General features: G+C 42.0%; 1 protein-coding gene across 27 annotated transcripts in view; it reads left to right on the plus strand.

Annotated features, from left to right (window-relative positions):
- Positions 1 to 21,226, plus strand: part of ARHGAP26 (Rho GTPase activating protein 26) — a 463,548-nt gene that overhangs the window by 138,265 nt on the left and 304,057 nt on the right. For all 27 annotated transcript variants that reach the window (XR_004624052.1, XR_004624053.1, XR_004624054.1 and 24 more), the window contains 4 exons: positions 6,402 to 6,506; positions 8,013 to 8,142; positions 11,690 to 11,790; positions 17,591 to 17,685. Coding sequence is in view for 15 of the 27 variants with exons in the window: in XM_019795170.2 (XP_019650729.1) it covers positions 6,402 to 6,506; positions 8,013 to 8,142; positions 11,690 to 11,790; positions 17,591 to 17,685 (431 nt within the window). In the remaining 12 variants the exon portion in view is untranslated. The remainder of the gene's footprint in view (positions 1 to 6,401; positions 6,507 to 8,012; positions 8,143 to 11,689; positions 11,791 to 17,590; positions 17,686 to 21,226) is intronic.

Consider the following 21,226-nt stretch of genomic DNA (forward strand, 5'->3'; position numbering starts at 1 on the left):
TGTGATCTTGAGATTTCTACTCTCTGCCACTTCATCTGGCAAATTGTTTAAGGTCTTAATTACTTCACTCTTCTTATCTGAAAATTTGAAACTTTAGAGCCAACTTCCTGCCTAGCAGTGGTCTCTGTCACAGTCTCAGGTCAAAATCCCCATGTTTTTGCAGAGTCTGTGTGGTGGGAGAAGCCATCTGTCAGAGCAAGCGAGCTTATTGATCTCCCTGCTTAGGGCACAGAGTTGTTAAAGCCAGCCATTCGATGAAAGGTTTACCGAAGACCGTTTCCTCTGGTGTGGGCAGGCATTCAAAAGCTGTCACAGATTGAGCCTTGGGCATGTTTAATTGATTTTACCAGATTTTTTAGAAGGAAAACAACAGTATGATTGTAATAATCTCTGTGTGCACATTGATATTATTCTACAATTGCCTGCTTTTGAGGACTTTGATTTGAACTGGCCCATCTTACATCTTTGAGGTGATTTTTTTTTTGTTGCTGTCCACTTTGACCTCCCAGTAGGTGTTCCTAGTGAGTGAGGTACTGTATCTGTTAGCTTTTGCTGGGTAACAACCACAAAACCTCATACAGCAGTAGACATTTGTTTTTCCAAAATCTGGGGGTTTCCGCCGATCTGGTCTGAATTCAGCTGGATGATTGCTGATCTAGGTAAGCTTTTCTTCTCTTCCTCCTCCTCTTCTTTCTCCTCTTCCTTTTCTTTGTTCTTTCTTCTTCTTTTTCTTCTTCTTCTTCCTCTCTTCTTCCTTTTTTTTTTTTTTTACAAGAACCCTGCAAGGAAAATCTTTCTATTTCCTAGTACTCACTTTTAGTATATCAGTGTCTTCAGTTTTTGAGAGGCAGTATAATCATTGGTAAGGGCTCCAGAGCCAGATGGCCTAGATTTAAATCTCAGCTCAGCCATTTCCTGTGTGTTCTTGGGGAAGTTACCTATTTCTCGGAGCCTTAGTTTCCTTCTCTACAACATGAGTATAATAATATCACCTACCACAGACAGATGTTAGGAGGAATAACTTAGTTTATCCATGTATGATGCTTAGAGTGAACCTAATTAGCACCTAGTTATTATATAATTGCTAATTAACACCCAGTCAGCAATTACTTTTTATTATAAGATAGAGGACTGTGTAAGCTTCAGTCAACCAGGGTCTGCTTAGATGAGCAAATGAATGAGTCAAGTGGCAGTATTAACAGGGCCCACCTGTTTTAATATAAAAAGGCTTGGTAAATCTGAAAGCATTTACTTATTACCAGAAAAATTGCTGAAGATCCCACTGCTGTTTCCGAGGAGTTCAAAGCCTCACTAGGGAAGCACGATGTATATAATAGAGAGGTAGCCGAGGGAGCAAGCAGCTCAGTGCCAGTTGGGTCAGGAGGGATCATGTGGGGAAGTGCCAGAGGGGTTTAAAGAGTGGAAAACTTGTGATTTGTGGATGTGTCCCAGGCCATGCAGGGAGGCACTTGGAAAGCTAACGAAAAAGATTTCTGGTCCCTTCTTAGAATGAAAAGAAAGTGGTAGGATCTTGCCCACAGTTAAATTAAATGAGTTGGTTGAGAAGCTGCATGTAGAATTCATATGTTCAACCTTCACTTTTTTATAGAAGTTGACATTGCTCAACCTACGACCTCACAGGCAGGTCAGTACTTCGGGAGCTATGGATAGCAGGAGGGATTGATCCAGAACACTGCTAATTGGGTCCATGGTTGTCAAAGCCTGAGAAATGCAGAGTCTCAGGCTCTACCCCAGACTTCAAAGTTGGGGAGTGGGGCCTAGTCATCTCTCTTTTAGTAAGCCCTCTAAGATGATTCTGTTGCACTTTTAAGTTTGAGCCCCTGGCTGAGATTGTGCAGAAGACCCTGAAATAACAGTTGATGATTAGTTGTAACTGTGTCATATGCTAATGATCCCTTCACCTCCATAATGTCATCCAGTCCTTACACTGTCTCTGAGGGTAGGTAATTGCTGTTTTATGTCTGTTTTCAGATGAGGAAATGAAAGCACATTTATTCTCTAAGGTGACATCTGGTACCTAGCAGAACTGGAGTGGTCTGGCTCTTGGTCTCTCTGAAACAGTATTTGATAGCTTACAGGTGGAAAGGAAACCAACAAGAAATTTATTGAACTAGATTGCTGGGGCACCTGGTGTGGGTATTCATATTTTGAGGTGGTTGTAGTCAAGGCAATCTTCAGCCATTCAAGGAACCTCCATGCGTATTGACTATGTTCATTTGTTTCTTAGAAAGTAACTTCAAGTACCAGGACGTTATTGACCTTCAGAAAAAAGAAACAAAATTTTAGTGTTCAAAGGAAGAAAATTCAGACTTCTGGGATCTAAACCATATTTTTTTGTGTGTGCTCTGGAAGCCTTTATTTTCTTGTTGAGGTACTAAATGTTCTGGAGATTTTGGATTGCAGATAATGACATCCTGATTTCTTGAAGGTGAAGCCACGTTCCGTCTGTTCCCTGAGTTTTCATAATTGAAGGTTACGGAGTGCTACAGAGAACTCATTCCCCACATTCATCAGACACTGCATTCTCTGAGTTGTACCTTGAGAATATTTTTTGGTGCTGTGCCTTCCTGTCCTTTCTCACTACTTCTGCCCCATCGTAGGCCTTCATTTTTTTCCTTTGATTTGTTGTATCCTACTGTCTTGGGCTCTCCCCTTCCCCAGGCTGGGTTGAACACTGCCACCACAGTGCATCTTCTTTTTTTTTTTTTTTTTTTAAAGATTTTATTTATTTATTCGACAGAGATAGAGACAGCCAGTGAGAGAGGGAACACAAGCAGGGGGAGTGGGAGAGGAAGAAGCAGGCTCATAGCGGAGGAGCCTGATGTGGGGGCTCGATCCCATAACGCCGGGATCACGCCCTGAGCCGAAGGCAGACGCTCAACCGCTGTGCCACCCAGGCGCCCCCACAGTGCATCTTCTAACACGTCCGTCTGAGCAGATCCCCCTTGCTGAACAGCTCCTGTCAGCACTCCTTTGCTAAGGCCACTGCACAGATGATCTCCGTCTTCACCGCCACCCAGTGCAGTAGGAGGTAGCATTAGTGTCCTCCTGGACAAGAGGAGTTACAGGGCTTTCCGTGGCTTGCCCAGCACAGCTTTTCATCACTCTACTATCTGCCCTCTCTTTGTCATGCGAATGAGTGATTGTTGGTGGTTATATTTGCTGGTGAGGGTTGCCTTAACCAAGTACCACCAACTGGGTTCTCAGAGCAAAAACTTACTGCCTCTCATAATTCTAGAGGCTGGAAGTCCAAGATCAAGGTGTCAGTAGGGCCATGCTCCCTCTAAAGCCTGTAGGGAAGTTGTCTTTTCTTCCTTGTAGCTTCTGGGGGTTTGCTGGCAGTGTTTGGCATTCCTTGCTTTATAGGCTCATCAGTGCTATCCCTTGTCCTCGTGTGGCTGTCATCTCTCTGCTTCTCTGTCCAAATAGCCCCTTTTTATGAGGACACTGGTCATTTTAGATCAGGACCTGCTGGCCTGATTTTAACCTGAGTAACCCCATTAAGACTCTATTTCCAAATAAAGTCATATTCTGAGTTACTGGGGTTAGGACTTCAACATAATTTTTTGTCAGGGTTGAGGGAACACTATTCAGCCTGTAATGGTAGCTTTATTCTATGAATGGAAGCAACCTAAATTTATCAGATAGTCCAGAATGCTACAACTGTCACTAAATGAAGCACTTACATTTTTGCTTACTTAAAAAAAAATATATGTGTGTGTGTGTGTGTGTATATATATATATATATAGAGAGAGAGAGAGAGAGAGAGAGCGCTATGTTATTTGGTAAGAAATAGATTTCTTTTAGTTATTTTCTGAAGAAAATAAGGATGGGGGCCCTTGAAGGCAAAGGGAGGTGGGAAAGGTCTTTCTTTGGTATTTCCTTTGTTGTGCTGTGATTGTCCGTCGCTGACTCCTCAGGGAGGAGCCCGTGTGGACGTGCTGACTTATCTGCCAACCACCGTGAGGCTACAATGAGCTTTTCCTCTGTGTGTTTGAGTACAAGCATTTCTTTGAGGCAGACAGATGATCCCAGCTCTGGGGTTGGAAATTTCTATGGGCCTTGCCCAGCCCTTTGGGGAGTGGACTTTCATTTCCCACTGGGTAATGGATTCAAAGGTTTATGCAGTGTGTGGGAAGGGGATGTCAGGAGGTGGGCCAGGGGAAGAGAGATGCTGCCAGGGGAGAAGGGAAGTGGGCCAAAGATAAGAGTATCTATGGAATCATTTCCCATAGAGAAGTGGACAATCAAGCATGATATCAAAGGAAGTGAAAACCAAAATAAATGCTAGTAACTCTTTCCTTGGAGCACTTGTGTGCATGCCCAGGTGGTGCCTTAGTGAGCTGTTGGAGGATATTTAATTACCTTGGGCAAGAGAGGCCCTGTTGACTTTAAGTGGAAGATAAATCAGAGTTAACAGGAGAAATGACTTTAGAATTAGCTGCTTATCTTTTGCATTATTCTCGAGGAGAGGATGATTCAGTGCCTTGGAAAAGTGATGGGCACAGCATTCTAGAACGGGGGCGGGCGGGGGAGGGGGAGGAAAAGATAAGAAACAACAGTTTTCATTGTGAACACTGACACTTAGTTTTGGCATAAGGGCCTCTTCTTCTCTATTACTGGAGCCATCCAGGTGGAAGAGCCTGAGCTTTTCTCTCAAAAAAGTATTTTATATAGGGGAAGTTCAAAAGCTTCCATCATCTTTCAAGAAAAGAATTTATTACTAGTCTTTGGTGAATATATGACTAGATCTTTACCACTTGTTCACTGATTTATATTAGTGATCTGTATATGGTATCACTAGGTATTTTTTGAGCCAGAGCAAAGGCCTGCTTTCTGACCTCTCATGAGAATCTAAGGGGGAATAGTTGCCCTGGAGACAATAGTGGTGGGAAGCCGGGATATCATATTATTAAAAGCTGGGCTTTGCCTGACTTCACATCATAGAGCTCTTTGATCAACTGGGCTAGGCATGTGGCTCAGTCCAAAGACCATTCTTTGCTCTGAGTTCAGGCAGAGTAGCACGTACCTTAGTGCTTACCATTCCTGCCACAAGCCAGGTGGGCGATGAGCGGGGGTAGATTGAGTTTCCTTTGCCATCATTGTTAGGGCTGCCTCTCAGAAGAGGAGAGTTAGGTGAAAAAACAAAGTGAGAATATGTTTCATTACTAAAGATATGTTTATTTTAGGGACTGGAAAATTAACAATATAAAGTAAAGCAACTGTATCTTGATGTAACATGTTAGCGGCAGGTCGGGGAGGTCAGAGTGGACGACTGAGAAAATGTGAGTTGGCATTGAAAAGTTTGAGCTAGAACAGGGATGGAGTCCCAAAATGCAGTACAACAGAGCTTGTGACAAGGTAAAGTTCTGGTTCTTCTAAAATCTTGTTGAGGCTTTTATTACAATCTTTTCTCCAGGTTGAGATTTGGAACTGAGGCAAGATGTGTAGAACTTAGGAAGGGGCCAGGGAAACATAACAACAGTAGATTTGTGTGTAAATTCGGGGTGGAGATAAGGTAGGGACATTGGTTGAGACTGGAGAAATGAAGACAGGCAGGGCTCAGGGTGGGAACATTCCTAGTTTTCACTGTATGAAGGTGTGTTGTGAGAATCATGCTGAACAGGTGTTTTCACTCAAGACAAGACTATGCAGTGAATGGACTTGATACCTTTTAGTTCAAGGGGATTTAAATGAGAATTTAGGGGAACCATCATAACTGAAGATGTGGGAACATGGGAATAATTTAATAACAGCATCCCTAGTGTTTACCTGTGGATAGTTTTAGGGAAAGCACAGAAGCACACTTGAGCTGAAGTCTGATCTGGGTCTGATCTTTGATTTGACTTTGCCTGTAACACTGTGGACTCAGGACATACCATCGTCCTCTTCTCCCCTCTCTGTTGGCTGGCAATATAACTATACTTTTATGCATGGTAACCTGATACTACACGTGTATTTGATGGAGACTGAGTGGGACTTGAAGGAGACTGGTCTTCAATTTCTGAAGAAATGATTTTCTTTGAAGGTGCTGAGTCTCACAGTAAGAGCTTGGATGTTGGTGCCATGGAGACCTGGTTTCAAATCCTGGTGGCTGCTTACTTTGTCTTTTGGAGCAAGTTATTTACCGTTTCTGAACTTGCTTTCTCAATATTGAAATGGTGACAACAGTAGTCCTTACCTGCTAGGCTGTTATGAGCATTTAGTGAGAGCAGACATATGATGTTACAGTGCCTGGCATACAAGTACACTCAGTAGATGGTAGGCATTTTTATAGCTTATTCTATCTAGCCTTTCAAACCAAGATTGGAAACTCAGGTAAAGCTGCACGATACCTATTTAGCATGCTAATGTGAACTGTGCCCTTCTTTCATTACAGCTCCTGGCATTCTTGCAAGGACTCTTCACTTTCTATCACCATGGTTATGAACTGGCCAAGGATTTCAGCGACTTCAAGACTGAGTTGACCATTAGCATACAGAATGTGAGTGCGCAGAGGGATAGGCTTCCTTTCCCTGGTTGAGGAAAGGAAAGAACACAAAGTATGGGTCTAAGTACATAGAGATCACTTATTTGGATTGGAATGCAGATGAGGAAGATGGGTCTTGCTTGGGTTTAAAGGGCAGCTGGGGGCAGGCATTTGTAGGGTGCTTGGTGGCCCCAGGTTAGAGCATCATCCTCTTTTCCATTATTTCTAAGCACTATTTATGTTCTCGGAAGTCCTGCTGATATTTTTGTTTCAAATCTGTAGCACCAGAGTCAGGATTTCCTTTGGCAGTGGACGGCCCAGCCTCCCTTCTGTGCATCTAGCTGCCTGGCCACAAGAGACCTTGGAGGGTGTTCAGGGGTTGGGGGTGGGGCATACATACTGGCCTTCAGCTCAAGAGGATATGATCTTGTTCAACTTTCAGTAAGGCTCACAGGAAATCCAAGTTAGAGCCATTTACTCCCAGTCTCCTTCCCCAAATTTTAACCAGCAGGACCTTTGGTGGTCAGAATTGTGCTAAGGGCCCTTTGGTTAGCATTTACCGGTCTCAAGCCCCTACTTCACTATGTGGCTGGCTATATTAATCTGCATGTTGTCTTTGTCTCTAGAGGATGCTGTGGAGAAAAGAAACCCAATTGTGTCCCTATGAGTTGTATTGCATGGGTTTAGAAGCTTGGAGCTTGTCCTGCCATGGTTCTCTGTATAGTTTGGGAAAACAGGAAGTTGCAGAGTCTCGGACAGGGTTTCACAAAGCATGGCTTCCCCTTAGGCCAGCTTCCTCAGAAGGTAGACTCGGAAATGGAGGTTTACATGTAGTGGGTTTACAGGGGAGTAGGTCAGCAAAATCACCTGTGAGAGAGAGGGCAGCAGACCCCTGCAGGAGAAGTTGAGCTGTGAGGCCTCAGTCAATGCCCTGGGGTGTCCTGGAGCTGATATGGACCTTCACAGTGGCCTCAGTAGAAGCAAGAGTGCCAGGCTTTGGGCCCCTTCCCCTTTTGCCCCTAGCCTTGACTAGTCATGGGGTACAGGTTGCACTGAGGGCAAGGAGTTACCTTGAGTGAAGCAGCTGCCTTTTGAAGAAGGAACCACTTATGAACCATCAGCAAATGGTATTCCTGCAAGTGGAGAAATAAGTCCCTCTGTCTTGAAGGGTGCTTGGGGACCATTCTGTGAACTGTCTGAATCAGGGTCCCTTGGGATGCTTGTTTAAAATGCACATTTCTGGGTCCAGAGGTCCTAAATTAATCTTTAGGGGTGAGGCCTGGACATTTGTGTTTTCTGCACATTCTCCAGGTGATTTTGATGGTTTCAAGAGTCATTCTGGTATAGGCCTTCAAGGTCAAAGGATACTTGTTGAAAGTGAATATTTGCCTAGTTCCTAGGTGGCTGAATGTTCCTTATCTGGTTTTAGATCTGAGGGTTCCATAGGCTGATGTTGTGAATTGTTAGAGATGGGAATAAGGTTTCATTTCTTTGATTTAAATAAAATGCCTTTCATCCTAGACAAGGAATCGCTTCGAAGGCACCAGGTCAGAAGTGGAATCACTGATGAAAAAGATGAAGGAGAATCCCCTTGAGCACAAGACCATCAGTCCCTACACCATGGAAGGGTACCTGTACGTTCAGGAGAAACGTGAGTGCTGATGGCGAACAACAGCTTGGCGTACACTCATGCCTTTTGCCCAGGAGGTGGGGGGTGTGTCTCGCAGTGCCTAACCTAGAGCACAGCTTCCGTAAATACAGATTTAGGTGAATGAGAGTAGTTGATAGTTGAGGTTTTTAAGGGAAAGCTATCCAAAGGTCTTCTCTACCTCCCTATGATGTGTTCTATTTTCTTTGTGACTGGAAATTCCCTTGGGAAGCTGGAATTCATTGAGGCTCTGTGGTGGTTTCTTCCTCCGTAGTGTCGCACTTAACATGCCTGCACCGTAAGCATGGCTTTACCTATCACACGCTTGCCAGGCTGTTCCAGAGCCTTGCATGCTAGACCCTACTGTCTATCAGCAGTCATACCTTTGGGTGGACTTAATATGACAGGAATTTTTTCCATTCAAGACTTGTTTCAGTAAGGACCAAACAATCATGACTTAGGCCCTCTCCCCCCTTTCTTCAATTGCTGTCATGTCAACATTTAAATTTTATGAGTAGAAAGACAAACTTACCCCGAGAGGTAGGAAGAGAAATCCATTGTCCTGCTGATGTGATGTCAAGGAAAGAAACACCAGGTACTGCTAACCCAGACTTCTTTGTGATGACTCACAGACGACTGCACTAGGCCTGGGGAAAGGCTTTTTGGTGGGGCCGTACTTTCAGGGTAGCACTTCCAGACTTAGCTCATGGAGTGCTAGGGATAGAAGAAGGTCAATATATATATATATTTTTAATGGATTGTTCTCCTAATCTTCTATCCTTCCTTTTTCGGTTGTACATGTTACTCCTCCCAGATTTTTGCTGGTTTTGTACTCTTTACTGTCCTTCTGTTGATTCAGGGCAAGGCAAATGTCTTCACTCCTGGAAGCTTGCTAATGGAACTGAACACTTGATTGCAGTGATAATTCTAGTTAGTGATTGCTCAAAAGTTTGATTGGCCCTAAAATTGTTGCCTGGTGACAATAAAGGCAGTAGTAGGGTTTGAGGTTGGAGGCATTGGTTATCTTGAGAGGTTTTATGCCCTTTATTCTTACAGGGATGAGCTTTTTGAGGTTTGTAAGAAGTGGAAGGTACTGCCGTGCTGTGTTTTGTGTAGGCCTCAATATAAGGTGTTACCTTTTTTGCCCAATGAGAAGATCCACCCCAAAAAGTTTAAGGTCAACTTGAATATAGTTCAGAGCCCACTTACAATACTTAATTTATTAATATTATTCATTTACATATATGAAATCTGTACTCACATTAATAATACAATTTTATTCAAACACTTCACATGCTTTTTAAAACATAAATTTCTTGATTACCATTAAAACCAGATTTTAACTCTCAAACGCATGAGTCTGGAGCATATCAATGGGATACAGCTCTTTTCATTTGAAAGTTTTGGTAACTTATTACTTAGAAATAATTTGAAACTTGAAGAAAAATTGCAAGAAGAATAAGGAACAACCATATGCCCTTTATCTAGATGCATGAATTTTTACCATTTTCCCAGTATTATAGAGTTCTTTCTCTTTCTGGGTGTGTGCGTACACACATCACAGTCACAAAGACACAGACACATTGCCATCTTTTCTGAATCCTTTTGGAACGAATTCCATACCCCATGCTCCTTTACTTTAGTGTCTATTTTCTAAGGATATTCTTTTTATGTAACCACAGTATAGTTACAATATCCAGCAAATTTAACACTGATAAGATATTTAATGTAAATGACACCTCATATTCCAATTTCATCAATTGTCCCAGTAATACCCTCATAAAGTATTATCTTTTCCTTCTGTCTAGGTAGGATTTCATACTGCGTTTACTTGTCATGATTTACTGTGTAATAATTCCTCTGCTTTTCTTTGTCCTTCATGACATTGACATTTTTGAAGAGTATAAGCCAGTTCTTTTCTAGAATTTTCTTCAGTGTGGGATTGTCTCATGTTTCCCAATGATTAGATTCAGGTTAGGCATCCCTTGTCAAATCCTACATAAGTAACATTTGTGTTCTTCTCTGGGTACCACATCTAGTGGCACAGAATGGCCAACTGCCCCTCAGTGGTGATGTTAATTTTGGTTACTTAAAGTATCGTTTCTATTATCCACTGTACAGTCACGATTCTTCCCTTGTAGCTCATTAACAGTCTATGGGAAGACCTCTTAAGACCGTATTTCTCATCAAGCTTTGCCCTCTCTAGAGTTAGCATCCATTGGCAGTTCTTGACTAAACAGATGGTTACTGTGATGATTGCAAAATAGTGATTTCTTAGCTCTGTCACTTCTCCACGTTTATTAGCTGCTATTCATACTGCAAGGAAGCGACCGCCCTCCCCTCCTCATTCTCTTCTTCTCTCCTTTCCTATCTGTCTGTCCGTCCATCCATCCATCCATCCCTCTTTTTATGGACTTAAGGATTTCTGTTGTATTAAGTAGGCTAAATCCAAATCCAGTACTGTCCTTATTTGTTTGGATGCTCAAATGATTTAAGATACAGTACTTCAAGGATCTTTGTGTTGTGCTATCCTTGGAATTATTTCTCTGAGCTACAAAAATAAATTAGAATGGTTGGTATTTTTGTCTTTGATGCTTCAATGTAGACACTTACTCTGTTGCTTTTTACTTTTTTAGTTTCCTAAGTGATATTCCATACTTGATACGAGCACTGATACCCTGAAAAATAACTACTAAATCTTTGTTAAATCTCATGTTACTACTTAACAACAACAACAACAACAACAAACATTTCTGCTCTGTGATCTCTGTGAGCATCAAAGGCTAGTGTTGACTTAGGACTTTGGAGGCTAATAATGCTGTTGATGCCTTCTTCCTCTAATAATATTTTGTTATTCAAGATAAAGTGATTGGCCAACCACCAGGTAAAATCAGAGACTGTTAGGATTTGACTGAAGGGCATCTCCCTCTTTCCTGAGGGATAATATTGAGGGACAGACTCCTTAGATTACATTTGGGTATTTATAGTTACTTCCATTTACATCTCTGTGTCAGAGTTTGCCTGTCTGCTTTTCAGATCATCCTAAGATCGCTAAAGTACAGATGAGCGGTTTGGCAGTAGGTCAGAACCCCTGTATGTCTTTGCAGAGAGTTGCAGAGCAGCTGTGTGGGAAGCATGAAGTCATCACACCAGATGGGAGCAGTGACAGGCACTTTGAGGAGCTTTTCTGTGTTCTCTCCTCAGTCATCTTACTCTTGTCAGGGGAGAAAGGAAACTTCAAGTGGAGATTGATGATGGGAAAGTGAATTAATTTCCCCAGGGAACCTCTACTTCCCTTATATTTTAAGACCCATTGGATGCAGCATTTAGTGGGAAACAGTCTTCCCTGGTCCCTAGGGAACATTCTGGGTCAATTCCATTTCCAGCCTGTGGGATCAGATTTCTGCCTATTCCAGTCTAGCTGGTGGAGACTCTATTGCCCTTAGAAACAGTTTAAGGGTAGGTGAGCACTGTGGGTTATGGGTTGTGTGTGTGTTTCCAGCATGCGTCTGACACACAGAGATGTTTCATGGGAAATACTACCTTGCAGGTCACTTTGGAACTTCTTGGGTGAAGCACTACTGTACATATCAGCGGGATTCCAAACAAATCACCATGGTACCATTTGACCAAAAGTCAGGAGGAAAGGGGGTGAGTTCATTTTTTAAATTTCATGCTTGATTTGCTTGGCTAACATAGGATGGTTATAATGCATAAGTATAGCAACATCTTTAATCTGTCACTGTCATTTTCTTTTTTTGTTTTTTACACTTTTTTTTAAACTGAAGTATAATTAGCATATAGTATTAAATTTGTTTTCAGGCATACAGTATAATGATTCAACAATTGTATACATTATTCAGTGCTCTTCACAGTAAGTGTACACTTAAACACTTTCTATTCCATTCACCCCCACTCACCCCTCTGGCAATCACCAGTTTGTTCTCTATATTTAAGAGTCTGTTTTTTTGTCCATCTGGTTTTTCCTTTTTCTTTGTTGGTTCATTTGTTTCTTAAGTTGCACATGTAAATGAAATCATGTGGTATTTATCTTACTCTGTCTGACCTATTTCACTTAGCATTATATCCTCTAGGTCCATCTGTGTTGTTGCAAGTGGGAATACCTCATTGTTTTTCGTGGCTGAATAATATTCCTTTATATATATATGTGTATATATATATATATATATATATGTATATATATATATATATCCCAGTTTCATTCTTTTGCATGTGGCTGACCAGTTTTCCCAGCACCATTTGTTGAAGAGACTCTGTTTCCCCCATTGTATATTCTTGCCTCCTTTATTGTAGATTAATAGATCATATAGGTGTGGGTTTATCTGTGAATTCTCTATTCTGTTCCGTGGAGCTATATGTCTGTTTTTTTGCCAGAACCATACTGTTTTGATCACTACGGCTTTGTAGTTTATCTGGAAATCTGGGATTGTGATATCTCCAACTTCTGTTCTTCTTTCTCAAGATTGCTTTGCTGTAATTTTCCTTACTTTTAACACAGTAGTTCTAGGAGGAGTAGTACCCTAGACAGTAACTGTAGCAAGGCAAATATTCTTCGCTTTAAGTTCTATTAGGAACTGCTACTAAGAAAGATTCTTATATTTCACATATATACAATATTAAGTATGTCAAATGTGTTTAGATGCTGGAAATTCCTGAATGGCCTTGTCCTGCGAAACTGATGGATATATCACTTTTACTTGATACAAAGAGGGCTGCCAGCTAATGGTTTAGGTGTCCTAATTATCTGTTACTGTGTAACAGATCACTGAAAAATGTAGCAACTTTTTTTCCCCAAAAGATTTCATTTATTTATTTATTTGAGAGAGAGAGCATGAGCAGGGGGAGAGGGGGAGAGGCAGAGGGAGAGGGACAAGCAGACTCCCCACTGAGCAGGGAGTCTGATTCAGGGCTGGATCCCAGGACCCTGAAATCATGACCTGAGCTAAAGTCAGATGCTTAACCGACTGAGCCACGTAGGTGTCCAAACTTAGCAACTTTTAAAACAACACCAGTCATTTAGTATTTCTCACAGTTTCTGTGGGTCAGGAATTGGCCAAGCATTTGGATGGGTGCTTTGGGCTCAGGGCTTCTCGGGGTTCCAGTCAGATGGGGGCAGGAGCTGGAACAGTGAGGGTTTGAAGCAACTGAAGGCTGGTCAGCCATGGCTCTCTTCCTTTCTCCTGATCTCCTTCCTCCCCTTCCCTCTTTCCCGCCTGCTCTGTTTAGTCTCAGGGCCTATCCATCTGGTTTCTCAATGGGAGATAGTTTGGGTTTCCTTGCAGCATGGTGGCCTCAGGGCAGCTAAAGACATCAGGAGTGAATATTCCAACAATGAAAGCAGAGACTGCATGTAGCCTTAGAAGTCATACAACCTTCCTTTTGCTCTGTTGGTTTAAGCAGTCCTAAAAGCCCACCCAAGCCCATCTAGTTTCATTGGGGAGCATGCAGACCGGCCTCTTGATGGGAGGAATATTACAGTCACATGACATGAAGAAAGTTAGGATAGAAATATTCCTGCAGGGGTGCCTGGGTGGCTCATTCATTAAGCATCTGCCTTCGGCTCAGGACATGATCCCGGCATTCTGGGATCAAGCCCCATATCAGGCTCCTCCGCTAGAAGCCTGCTTCTTCCTCTCCCACTCCCCCTGCTTGTGTTCCCTCTCTCTCTGGATGTCTCTATCTCTGTCAAATTAAATAAAATCTTAAAAAAAAAAAAAGAAAGAAATATTCCTGCAGCTGGCTCCGATCATAGGCCCTGCTGTCACTGCTGTAGAGCTCCCTACTGTGCCTTTCTCCTTTCCTCTGGGCTCGCTAGCTGCAGCCTCTTCCAGTGATGTGTCTTCTCTCTGTCTGCTCTTAATATCTTCATTTTTTTCCTTTTGCTATTCTACATTTCATTATGATGGTCCTATGTATTTTTTTTTTTTCGCATTCTATTGTGCTTGAGCTTTCTGTATTTGGGGATTGGTGTCTTTCAGTAACTTTGGGAAATTCTTACCATTTATCACTTTGAATTTGCCTCCTTTCCATATCTTCTTTTGGACATAACTACTTTGGGAGATAGCTAAATATTTTTAACAGAAGCATTTATATTTTTCATCTGTTTGTATCTCTGGATACCATGCTACAGAATTTCTTTGATTCTATGTTTAAATGACTTTTAAGCTGTGTCTAATAGGCTGATGAATTAGTACCCAGTAAGCATTCCATCTCTGGTCCTCTCTGTGGTGCATTGTGGTGTGGTGTGTTGGGTTTGTGTGTGTGTGAGGGGTGCTAGCCATTACAGAGGCTAAGAGCACCAGCTTTGAAATTAGACTGCCTGGCTCAGTAATGTTAGATGCTTCTGTCATTACTGTTGGCTACTCTGTTAGACTGCCCCCTTGCTCTGTACCACTTCCAATTTTCCTTCCTGGCTTTCTTTTACTTAGGCCGCAATACAGGAATTTATCAGCATCTCTTTTCCTTCCATGTATTAGAGAAGAACACACCAAAGCTCTTTTAATGTTTCAGGATTGGAGTAATGTCAGGAAAACAACATTGTTCAAATATAGAAACATAAATTATGGAGTTGGAAAAGATATTAAACATTAATCACTAGGTGTTCCTTAGTTTTTATACAGTGGAAATAGAGTTAGACTTGCTCTCTTGGGTTTAGCCATAGTCCTTTTCCAATCTTGTCTTTCTAGAAATGAACATCACTAAATTATTCTCTCGCACAGTCTTTATTTTGGGGCTTTTGACCTTGTGCTTTCCTAAACCTTAAAAGAAGAATTTTTTTTGTGTTTGGTCTTATCCCACTGGGAAGTGAATGATGGAGACCAATTATGGGGGATGTTTGGGGCTCCCACATCTTCAGTGAGTTAGTAGTAAACACCTCACTGGGTTGTTAAGAAGTTTATATGAATTAGTGTATACACTCTTGGAACAAAGCTTGACATATAATGAGTTCTGTATTAGCTTGATAGTACAATAATTAATTTTCCTAATAATTCCTTAAATTTATCTTATATTTTTCTAACTCCATGTATTGTCTTATATTATCCTGTTTGATCCAGTTTTATCCCTCATAAAGGAGGACATCGAGGTCTAGAGAGAGAAAATGATTTATAAAGCCGTACAACTGATGAGTTACAGAGCTAGTCCTCAGACCCTGACTCTGGAGTCTGCCTCTCTTGCTTTGGAGGCGGCTGCTGCTAATAACAGTATGGTAATAGAAAAATATATAAAATAATGACTCTCCCTGACATCAGTCTATATCCTCAGCTTTGGGGTGTAGGAATAGGAAGACTGGCTGTCTAGAGGTGATGTCATCTCAGTTTGTACAGGAGAATCACGTGACATCTTTATATATGATATATGTGTTTGTACAAATCTCTTTTAGGAGGTGGTGGTAGACTTAACATAGGTAATAGGGTGGGTTTTTGTTTTTTTTTTTTTCTAACATGCTTTTTCACTTCCCTTTCCTTCACTTTGCTGTCCATTTCATTTGGATTATTTTCCTGTAAAAGTACCTGCTTTTCTCTTAGCTTCAGGCAAGGATGTGTGAGCAGATTTGTTCCATCATCTTGGAGACCAGACCCTATGTGTGGTGAAAGAGAATTCCCCCGTATCCTAGCCTCTGGGATGAGGCAGCTCTCTCTATGCGAGGTCTGGAGCAGTCCAAAGCTGACCTTGTCCCTTCCCTTGCTTGAAACCCTTCATTATTTATGTTTCCCATGTTCTCAGGTTATGGACCACAATGTGCATGATCTGGCTCTTGATTCCCTTAGACTCTTTCATGCCAGTTTGCCTTTCACTCTGGGATTGAGCCATACTGGCTGCCTTTCAGTTCCTCCCAGGCTCCATGGACCCTGACCACAGGACCTTTCCACCTGCTGTTCTCTACCCCCTAAAAAACACAGTAGATAAGGCTTGTGAATATAAACCATCTCTTGCTAGGTCTTCTGTGTTTTGTGTGGTATTGTGATCCTAGGGGGTGGTTAAGTTTTACCATTTGTGGTCACATTTCCTATTTCAACAAATTAGGCAAGTTTGCTAGTTTTCCCCCTTGTTTAGAGAAAAGGGATTGACAAAGGCAAGAGAAACAGGAACTCTAAATTCTTACATGGGAAAAAGAGAAGAAATCAGGGACAGAAACCCCTATGTTTTTAGGCAATAAGAGAGCACTATGGGGTAAAATTGTTGGATTCCCTTTGTACAATGGGATACTACTTGGCAGTAAAAAGAAACGAACTGTTGATTTGCATAGCATATGTGAGTAGCAAAAGAATTGTGCCAAGTCAAAGAAGTCAGAAATAAAAGGGCACATACTATGTGATTCTATTTATATGAAATTACAGAATATGCAAACTAATCTGTATGACAAGAAATCAGATTCAGTATTTGCCTGAGGGTGAACTGGGTGGAGGGGTGGAATTCAAAGGACAAGGAAACTTCTGGGGGTGATGGAAATGTGCATTAGCTTGATTGTGGTGTTGATTTTATGGAGAGATACAGAAGTTAAAACTCATACATGTACAGTTTATTATACATTAGTTACACCTTTGTAATGCTGTTAAAAACCTATTTACTGAGCATCTCCTCTGTTCCGGGGCCTGTTTGGGCTCTGGGAGCACAGGTATCACCAAGAACAGATAGAGTCCCTGCCCTCAGGGAGCTTAGAGTCTAATGAGGAGGGAGACGTGATTGGAATCATCGCCCTCATCAATGGGCAGTTTTAGCTACGATGAGTGCCGTGCAGGAGGTGAAGTACGTGGTGCTATGTGAATGTATCTTGGGGGTATTTGACCTGGTCCAGGAAGGCCTTCCTGAAAAAGTGGAGGTGGTGAAACATAGAAACTAACTCAGAGTCGGGAGGAGACCTGCAAGTCATCTGGTTTAACCCTTATCAGTCCTTCAAATTAGGGGTGCCTGGTTGGCTCAGTTGGTTAAGTCTCCAGCTCTTAGTTTTGGCTCAGGTCATGATCTTAGGGTTGTGAGATTGAGCCCCATGTGGAGCTCTGCGCTCATCGAGGAGTCTGCTTCTCCTCCACCCCCCGCCCCCTGGCCTTCACTCCCTGGTGCGCGCGCAGGCTCTCTCTCAAATAAATAAATTTTTTAAAAACCGCAGCAAATTAAGCCTGTTGCAGACATCATCAACAAGAGTTTATGTAGCATGGGCTGATGCTGTACCATCACGACGTGTTAGAACTAAAAACTAGAGATGTTTGGCTCGAAGTACAACTTGGTTTACAGGTTTTAGCTGCGTGAGTCTTGTGCCTGAGGGAAGGATTTTGATCAACATTTCACCTTCCTGTGGGTCATGAACACTCGGGCTTGAGAAGATGGAATGATCACTCCTGTTGATGTGGCATGTTTGTGGTATGCTAGAGAGGCACATAGCATAGCCCATGTTCAGGCCTCATCTTAATAGTCTGTGTGCTCCTAACAGGGAGAAGATGAATCCGTCACCCTGAAATCCTGCACCCGCCGGAAAACAGACTCTATCGAGAAGAGGTTTTGCTTTGACGTAGAAGCAGTAGACAGGTGAGTACTTGTCACGCTTTGCTCAGGAACAGATATTACTGAATTTGGATTTTTAACCTTTTCCATTCAGTCAGAGCTTTTCTGTCATCCAATCTCACACTACCCCTCCTTTTCCAAATACTCAGTTTGGAATAGAACTTAGGCCAATTGCTGGTCTGCAAAGATCAGTATAGCTTCTTCCCTCTCGTAGGTTCAGTGCTGAGCCTCTGGTTTGGTTTGCTTTAACGTTAGGGCTTTCCTGAAAAGTAAAGTGTATTATCCTAGGAGGTTGAGTAGATGTTTAAAGAAAACTGTTTAGCATGATTATATGAGCTATTTGAGATTTTTTTGCTTTAAAATATTTAATTTTTTAAATTTAAAAAGTGGTCCAAAAGGAATTGGGTAAGGTGAAGGGTGGAACAAGTTGTGCTCAGTTAAAAAAAGACAGCTTTTAGTTGTAGCATTTCACCTACCACTGTGTGTATTCTCCCAGGAAAGACAGCAAACCACTTGTAAAATCACTTTTTGCAGAGGGAGCGGTGTGGTATAGTCCTCAATATTTATGGAGTCTCATTAAGTTGTACCATTTCATGGTGTTAAGCTAGTTTGACAACATTCCAATTCTTTGAAACACTTTACTTGGCAACAGGTTAATTCCTTGAGTGAAAGCCACGTGTTAAGCTTATTTGTGCTGTCTGTTCACGGTCAGCAGTGCCCGCATTAAAGATCCTTAAATCTCAGCATGATTCTCCTATAATGCCATTTCTCCCCTTTATTCACACACACACACACACACACACACACACACACACACACACACGCCCTTTTTTGTGAAGCCAGTATTTCTCCCCTTTCTGGGACATTTATTTACTTAAGGCCACTTTTTCCTGATTCTAGAAGATGGAGAGTGAGTGCCTTCTGGGGTGTTGGCAGGTTTGGAATGCCTTCTTCTGCCCTGATGTCTCCCTGCACGGCAACTGCTGGAGGCTGCTCGAGCTCCCGTGGAGGGAGCATGCCCTTTGGCTTTAATCAGAAGTTATGGAAACTACCTCATCTCTTTAGCACTTAGTCATTATACCTTGGACTTTCAAGTTAGGCAGCTGGGGTCTAAATTTGGACTTTGCTGCTTTGTAGCCATGTGACTTTCAGCTACAACTACTTATCTCTCAGGGCCTCGATTTCCTTATCTGGAAAATGAGGATAGTAATAGTACCTAGTTCCTAGAATTGTAAGGATTCAAGGAGATAATGCACGTAAAAAGCTTGGCAGGGTGGCAAATTATAAATGCTCAGCAAGTGTTAGCTGTTATTTGTTAATTAGCTTGTCCTGCACGTTCACCAGACTTGATTATTTTATAAGGTTAGACTGGAAATGATGAGAAGTAAACATAATTTGTAAAGAAAAGAAAGTACCCCAGTTCTTCACCATGTTTGGGGATGTGGAAGGGTAGTAGAAAAGGGGTGCGTGAGGACATACATTGAACTAGGGTAGTATAGGGGAATTGCAAAATGTCTGCCTCACACCAAAATTGGTTATTCTTGGTTTTAAACAAATCCTCACTCAGGATGGTTTAAGCACCTTTATGTGTCTCTGTTCTCAGTAGGGAGTCTAAGGGAATTCATATTGTCAGCATCCATGAAAGAGGTGGAGAAGACGTGTGTTTAAAAGCAGTTAGTTGTTTGTTTGATGTTTGTCAACTGTTTCTAGAGACTGTCGTCTCTTTGTATGGTTATTTGGAAGAAGGTGTGCCTCACATTGCAGCTGTCCCCTATCTGAAAGCCAGCTCAGAGATGATTTCTGAAGCTGAATTGTTTCCTGTTTTCTTCCTCAGAAGTTTCCCCAGAAGTTTTAGAGAGTTGCTTTTTAGGCAATTAAAACTCAACGTGGTGCCTCCTTCTCATTTCCACCTTGCAAATACTTCCTACCATTTTTTTCCCTTGATTATACCCTTAAAAGCTTTGCATGTCCCAATTATAAGCTGAGAGAAAATGTGTTACATTGAACATACTGAGTGGGTTTGGAAAGTGGATTTGTCCTAAGTTGCTATCTCTGGTTCCCTGGGGATGACACGGAGGGGTTTCACTTGGGGTTCTGAAAGAGGCGGGTGAATTTCCTCATAGTAACGGGAGGTGAGTAGCTAGTTCTGTCGTATTGCTTATATTTTAAATTTTCTGTATATTGTGGTATTAGGACACCTTAAAAACCTTTCTGGCTGGGGAGAGACTGTCCCTTCCAGAGCTAGCTAATTCTTAGAGATCAAAGGACACAGCCTCCAGCGTGCCACTGACATGCAAATTAACCAACCCAGAGCCAGGCCTCCTCCAGCTGGCCCTTAGTCCCCAGGAGGCCATATTCCGATGCTTTAATTATCTGAGGTCCAGGTACCAGGCAAGGAGGGCCACTCCTCTAGCTTAGAGCCCCCTGAAATTATTCAAACTAGCCAATAAACTGTTGACCCTGCCCTGCTTTGCCTTTTCCTTGGAAACTCCAATAAGAGCCATCACCTAGGCTCTTCCATCACTACCTAACAAGTAGCCCCATGGGTGCTGGCTCTTTCCCACATCGCCCTGTTAGGTAGGCCATGCATGCATCCTGTTTCTAGGACCTGGGAGTTTAAGAAACTTTGTTTTCTGAGCTTGAGCCTCTTCTGTGTCTCCTGGCTGTCACCTAAAATAATGTAGAACATGTATGAAACACTTCTCTGTTTTTTATATAGGTTATTATCTTTGAACTCAAAGATTAGGTTACAGTTGGGCAGAATTTTTCCTTATCTTTCTCCTGTTTTGACTTAGGTCTTTCTGCATTTTTCTTACCCATCCAGGAAGGGACTAAGGAGAGAAGGAAAAGCATTTCCATGGGTTCATTAGCAACATTCCTGGGAGCTCTGCCCAGAGTCCTCTCCTCTGGAAGATTCCTGCACCTTGGTTTTTCCCCAGTGTGCTTTAGCAAGGAGTTGATTCCTGCTACCTTTCCAACCTGTGCCTTCCCCAGATTTCTCAGCTGTACCTGAATGGCTAGAGAGGTAGAGGGACAAAATGCAAGTTGAGCACCTAGGACATGTGGAAGTAAAAGAGGAAATGGTTATATTTATAAATGTTTATGTAGTGGCTATTAACGTTTTACTTTATTAAGGTATGCATACATGCTAAAGTAGTATTTTTTGACTTAGAATATATGACATGGTGAGTTTTTAGGGTTATTCTGAATACTTATGTCTTTTAGACTTAGTGCTAATATTTTATGTTCTTTTTTAACAGAGGCTATAGCCTTTAGGAAGTGATATTCCAGCCAGTCAGTATTTTTCAGTTGATTCCATGAGCGTGTTTTACTGTGTGGTGAGAACCACCTGTACTCAGCATTCACGGGGGTGCTTGTTAGAGCTACAGCTTCTTGGCCCTGCCCCAGACCTACACAGTCTGTCTGACTCTCCTGGAGAGAGACTCTGAAATCCACTTTTGGAACAAGCTCTTCATTTGTCCTTTATTCTCACTAATAATTGGTGCATTAAACACCACGCCTATCACAACACAGATTTTTTAGAGTATAAAAATGGTTCCTTATT

Source organism: Ailuropoda melanoleuca, chromosome 3 (assembly GCF_002007445.2).
Source record: "Ailuropoda melanoleuca isolate Jingjing chromosome 3, ASM200744v2, whole genome shotgun sequence".
Classification (NCBI taxonomy): Eukaryota; Metazoa; Chordata; class Mammalia; order Carnivora; family Ursidae; genus Ailuropoda; species Ailuropoda melanoleuca.